At 37.6% G+C, this 6500-nt stretch overlaps 1 protein-coding gene across 3 annotated transcripts in view; it reads right to left on the bottom strand.

Moving 5' to 3' along the window:
• The window catches only part of KCNJ15 (potassium inwardly rectifying channel subfamily J member 15), a 24616-nt gene extending 22580 nt beyond the window's left edge, over nt 1-2036 (bottom strand). The window contains exon 1 of one of the 3 annotated variants that reach the window (XM_019620863.2): nt 1691-2036. Coding sequence is in view for 1 of the 3 variants with exons in the window: in XM_010723557.3 (XP_010721859.1) it covers nt 1617-1630 (14 nt within the window). In the remaining 2 variants the exon portion in view is untranslated. Of the gene's footprint in view, nt 1-1616; nt 1646-1690 lie in introns of those variants that run through there. The other 2 variants (XM_010723564.3, XM_010723557.3) reach the window with 2 other exon arrangements.
• Nucleotides 2037-6500: the final 4464 nt, after the last annotated feature.

The raw sequence follows: 6500 nt of genomic DNA, 5'->3' as shown, positions 1-6500 counted from the left end.
AGAAAAAAGAAAGAAAAATATCATCTTGTAATTAGCTTTGGTTTTCCTGGAAGCAAACTGAATCAAAGTTTATTTCAAAAATGTTCTGAGGTTCAGCATGCAAAACAGTTAAGTTTCTGTTTTTCTTGGCCCCTCACAAGAGTACCATCTGGTACTTCACAGCTTTGGTTTCTACCTGTTCCCAAAGCACACAGCCTGTCCATGTAACCATGTGTCTTAGGAGGAGGAGAGAATAATATTCCAGACTTCTTTAGCGAAATCTGGACAAACAGAAATTTCAGCTCAAATCAGGGCTGTGTGTTGATGACTTGTTTGTTTCATTGCATGAGGAGCCAGGGTAAAAATGAACTATTTGTTTTCATTTGAAACTCTATAAAAAGTAACAGGATTGAAGTATTATTGTATGTATGCTGGAAGACTGAAGCCCAAGTCATCTGCTGCTGTTTTTGTCTCTAGGCCATGCCTCATTTACCAGGATGAAATTCTTGGGGAAGTTTTTGGTCTCGACTACACTCGGCTTTACAAAAGCAATGCCAGTTTGTACTGTATAACCAGCTGCACTAAGTTACATTCCAGGCTTGCTTCCCCCCTTCTATAAGCTGATTACTAGAGAATGCAGAGAGCATAGTGACATTTTACAACAAAGGATATAAAGAAGACTTATCTGTAGTAGCAAGTTTTCCCCTTTTCCTTCTAATTTTGAGAGAAGAAATCACAGCTAACAATATCACAGGGAAATACAGACAAAAGGTTTGGCAGACAGGTACTCAGACACTGTAATCAGAAAGATCCTAACAATGCCTTTAACTGCAGGACAGCTAAAGGCAAGTGTGGAAACAAGTTTAGTTGAAAAGTAATATAAATCCTCCTGGTTCACAAAGGAAAACCAGCTTTGTTCCTTTTTGCAGTCAGCACATCATGGAGAAAAAAAGGAACTTATCTGTAAATCTCTTTAAAGCATGATCTCTATGAGAAAATAAAAAGGAAGCAAAAACAAGCTATACTGAAGTAGAGGGGAGTTTTCAGCACGGGCTCGGACTCTGATTACTGAGGATAAGCCAAACCTGTTGTAAACAATAATGCAGTAATGTGAAGACACATGCAAAATTTGGAAGAAAATGCATGATGTTCTCCAACTGAGACATGTTTACATTCCTTGTAGCTACCACTGAAAACTTACATAATCTTTTCTTATACAGATAGGTAACGTGGACTGGATAAAGTTCTAGGCAAGTTTTCCTAGCATGTTAACTAAAACTGATTTCTGCACAGAAAAAGAAACAAGAACTGGCTGAAAGACATTCAAAACATACAAAAAAGCCCCCAAAGTGCTGTGTATTTCTTTAAGAAAAAGTATCTGACAGGCGAATATTTACAAAGTTAGATCCAGCCCCCCTGCCCAACACACAAAAATATCAGTCATATGCATTACAAACCTTACATTCAGGAGCTTGCACTAGTGGAAAGACCAAACCAAGATAGCTTTTACTGTATCATTGCTAAACTGCTGTATCTCCAAGTTCACAAGAAGATATAAGCTTGTAAACAGATTTTTCTTCTACAGACAGTTTCTAAATTCTGAAATAAATATAACAAGAAATAGAAAAATAACCTACTCATTAGCTTTCATTTCCAGACAGTATCCATAGTAGAGTTAAGCATGTATGCATTTTTGACAAATACCTCTTACCTGTAAAAGAGCAATGTTCAGATTCCTTACTAGATGTTATCGTCATGACAAGTCAAACAATCTTTTTTATAAAAGGTTGGATGTCTTTTCAATAAAGCATGTGTGTACAGTTTAAAAAAAAATTTAAAAAAAAAAATCAAAACACCATCAGAGTCTCCCTTCCCTCACTGTCAGTCAAAAACAAGTTGGAATAAGTCTGAGTTGAAATTACCTGAATAAAGAGACTGGAGAGAGAGAGGGAGGAGAGGGAGGGAGGGAGGGGGAAAGAAAGAGAAAAAAAAGTCTGAGAGGAGACTCAGTGATGTCAGCAGTATGTCTTAAGGAAATCTACAGCTGAGCCCGGCAAACTTTATAACTACACAGCACTCGACACCCAGTTACGTGGTAAGTAAATACCTGCTTAAGAGGAAACTGATGTACTTTTAAAGAACGTCAGTTAATCTTTGAAGAAACTTTAGCCAAGCTGATCAAAGTCCCTTAAAGGCCTTATTGCCTAAATAAATAAGGTTGCAAGTGGTTGTATAATGCTAAGAGCAAGAAGAATTAAAAGTCAACATTATTGATTACCATTTTCCTGTTGGCAAAAGGAAGGCTGAAACTCATCTGAAATACATTTGTACCAGGGTTGTAATGTACTGAGCTGTAACAGCCACAGATGCAGCTAAAATCCCTGACCACCAAAGTTTCCAATCTGTTTAGCCACGATGCTCTTCCTCTTTGATGATTAATTGTAGGTTGGCTTCAGTGCTTTTCTGCTCAAATAAGAATAGATCGAAAAAACACAGATAGTGCTGATTAGAGTAGGGGAAAGTTGGGTACTTTAAGTAGAGTGAGGAAGAGGTGCAAGTTGTTGCTGTCCACAGAGCCTATATACTGCCGTGCCATACTGGAGTTCAATAGGATTTCCAGAACAGAATGAAAAGAGCTGCTGGGAAAGGGAAGGCAATGCAGCACTAGAAAGACTAATGTGGTTGTCCTTAGACAACATTCATCTGTGTCTATATTCCCAGAGGTAATTCTTCCAGGAACTACATATCTCAACAAGCGTGTCCAACACAGTACAACAGAATCATCTGCAGAGCCATCCCACAGTACTATGATGCCAGGTTGCTTTCACTCCCTTATGCTCAGGGGAAAAAGGAAATCAGCCCAGGGTGAATAGTATACTAGCAAGATTCTGCGCAACTGAGGCTCATGGAGAAGGCATTAGAAAAAGTAAAATCTCTCCTTTCCTCAACAGCACTGATAATCAGACACTTATTAACAGCCATTATTAATGTAATAATATGCAACCATAGGAAACTAAAGGATGGAATTCTGCTGTCATGTGGTCAAGTATGAAGGCATTCAGGCAGTGCCAGTAGGCAGCAGCTGTTTTGCATTTAAAAGGACAACAATTAGATGAGATTTTTTTCTTCCTTTGCCAGAGACTGAGGAATTTCACACGACTTGGATTGTTCCCCAAATCCATGAACCTGTTACATTGGTATCTCTTTCTCTATATTTACTATGAGGGAGATGGCAACAGCTCCTATCAGTTTTCATTATAAAATAAATGTTTGTGAATGGATTTTTCTGTTTTCAGATAGGCACTTCTATTTACACAGCCCTCTAAAATGTCATGGGATGAAGCATCTATACTAGAAATTCTTTTTCACTATCCAGTGAAATTATGTTTAGTTGTAACTGAATTATACGTTATTAAAACTCCCCACTTACAACTTTCCTTTTCTTTCTTCTGTTAAAGTTTGGGAAACTGCTCAAATCATAACCAAATATGAATACTCTAATAATATGCTAGTCCCACATGTTCTCCAAATCAGCATCCTTAGCAACATGCTGCCTGTGAAATCACATGTATGTTGGGGGTCATGAGCAGAGGGTTATACTGGGATAGAATGAGGCATTTCACACTTTGTGCAAGCATACTACAGTTCCATTTTTAATTACTGTGCTGTTTTGCTAATTCCCAGTGTATCCCTGTCACATTCTGGAAGACAGATCAATGGGACAGAGGAATGGAATTTAAGAAGTAAGGACATTCCTCAACTTGGCACTTGAAAATTTATATGCTTTTCTTTAAACATGAGTTTTCATCCATCCATTTAGCAGAGAGCACATGGGTGATCAGGGCTCTTAGTAGGAAATGGTGTCTCCCAGGGAGATACAGAGGAGTTTCAAGAGATGACTGAGTTGATGTCATGCCTCGTGGACATACAGAATATCATCCAACTTCTCATTCTCCACTTTCCCTCTGTTTTAAATGTGCTGTCCATTGCTCAGTGCACATCCAGAAGGGATGAGGAAGAACAGTATGTGGGTTTCTTGAGTTCAGCTGCCTGGCAATAACTGTCTGTGCTCAGCTCTTGTTGCTCCTTTATTAGTAACAATCTTAAACAAGCATCATTTCCCAGTGAGTGATCATATGCTGCTGGATTGTTCCCACATTGCTGCTGAGGTGGGCTAATTCTCCAGGCAAGCTAATTTGTTAGCTCATGCTCTTCAAAATTTGTAAACTCACATGCTATTTTTTAAGTTTTACTACTATGCTAGAGCTCATAAACTTGTTTCCTTATAGCAGCAAGTGGTAAGAGTTTGAAAGTTTGGACTAGATATGTTTAAATACTTATCCAAATGTCTACAATCAATATAGCTGAGCGGGAAGTCCCGTGATGATAAGAGGCTTAGCTCAGGGTATTTTCAGCTTTTATGTACAAAGTAAATTGTATGGAGTATAGCTTAGAAAAAAGTATAGTTAAAGAGACAATAAAATATACTGTGGTAGAAGTTAGTCCTACATATCAGACCTGTACCTCCAACTTATCTTGAATCCAAAACTCTGTTCTTTTACCGAAAAAGTGCTTTGGCACTTTCTGAGCTCATAAGGATGTGCACATCAGGAAGGGAAAGAGACACAGTGACGTTCCAAGTCCTATCTGTTCTTCTCAGGATCAAAACACTAAAAAATTTGTTGTTCCTATAAACCCCAAATTCGTGAGCTGAAAGCCATTAGGTGCAGCATACAAAGAAAGAAAACCAGACACCAGGCTAGAAACAGACCTTGCACAAAATAAGATCAAGATATCTTGAGCCTACATGTCATCTAAGAATCACTAAGTATCTCTTTGTAATTTTATATGCTTAAATATTCATGTAAAGCTCACCCCTGTGTCCCTAGCCCAGATCTTCAGAAGCACTGAGGATTACAGCTCCTGGAGAAATCACTCAAGTGCCCAATGCTGTTGTTGTTGTCCCTCAGATTCAGACTTCCTCTGTAACACTGGCAGTAGTATTTCAAAGCAAATCTTAACAATTATTCAGCAACAAATAAAATGAAAATGGAGGAAAAGCACAAAAATTTATTTGTAATAGCACTTTTTTTTTAGTGCACCCTCAGAATCAAAACAATTTGGTAAAGCATTCAGTTCTGCTGGCTCTAGGCCAGAAGCACCCTGCTATGATCTGTGGTGCTTTGCATTCTACAGCAATTTCAGTTCTGCAGCTGAAACACTACTTTTATGTTTCAGTACTTAACTATTGGAACTTAATGTTTTCTGCATGTACCAGCTGGCTTTCCACCTTAATCTACACGAGCTATTTTTTCTACTTTTATTATGGGCTTTTGAAAAATTGCATCAATAATACCAAGGCCTTCAGCTAATAGAAGGAAAGCCAGTAGGAATGTTGCCTAAATTGTCTATGGGCTCATTACTTCAAAATGTGTCTTGATTTGAAAGCAAATACTATAAAACAAATGCATGAGAAACTATTCATATACCGCTAACAAAATATAACACATGATGCAGAACTAAGCCCAAATAACATTTTCTCAAGCATTATTTGAATTATACCAAGCAATTCAGTATGAGACACCTCCAGGATTAAAACTATTTCTAATTTTATTTTTTTTTTTTAAAGCACATTGCTGTGCACATGAAGGAATTTAATTAAAAAATAAGAAAGTAACTTAAAGTCTATTTTCCTACTCATAACCTTTTTAGAAGATCCCCTACAGCTTAAGTTTTACTGACTTTCTTATATGGACATAGAAAAATATACTTTTCAAACCAGAACATTGAACACAAGACATCAAAAGTATTTAACCCAAAGCTGGATCTTGTTAAACACAGAGAAACCTTTCTGCAAGTTTGCATTTTCTTTACTGTGTGTTTTCTTTAATTGTTTTAAAATAGTCTTTTATTTTTGATATTTTTCTTATGTGAATTTAAGTATTCATTTGTAGGTAAGTGAACTGTGAATCAAAACATTCATCTGTTCCTGATTGTCAGAATTCTTGATAAAATAGAACTCATTACACACATTCCTCTGAAATTAGTTAAAACTTTAAGTGCTTTAGGGAATGTGATTCTCTGCGCATGTATGTACAAATGGCTACATGAAGTTTCCCGCTCCAAGGAAATCAGTAACCATGCACTCACTGCAAATGTGCATTATTAGGAACCATGATGCACATTTTTCCATCTTCTTTCTTTTGTAACCTCTGTGTTGACATTGCAACAGTGGCAGCAGCAAGGAAATCATGGCGCATTACCTAGCCTGCTACAGTTTAAAGCAATGGTTTGTGTACAAGCCCTCTACCATATGTTCTTTGCATTAGGAGTGGTTGTGGCTGACAGTGTTGTTCCTAAGGGAAATTTAAGCACATGAAAAGCACATAATTGGAACGGGATTTTATTCCACTTGACGAGCTTCACACGGAAGGATCTGGCTGAGAAGCACCCAGCTCTGTTCTCAATGAAGCAAGCAGTGACCTTCTTGGAAGTCGTGTTACCACAGCAGTTAGTGCTTT

This window comes from Meleagris gallopavo, chromosome 1 (genome assembly GCF_000146605.3).
Source record: "Meleagris gallopavo isolate NT-WF06-2002-E0010 breed Aviagen turkey brand Nicholas breeding stock chromosome 1, Turkey_5.1, whole genome shotgun sequence".
Classification (NCBI taxonomy): domain Eukaryota; kingdom Metazoa; phylum Chordata; class Aves; order Galliformes; family Phasianidae; genus Meleagris; species Meleagris gallopavo.
Note: the sequence above shows the minus strand (reverse complement) of the source record. Positions and strands in the feature narration are given on the sequence as shown.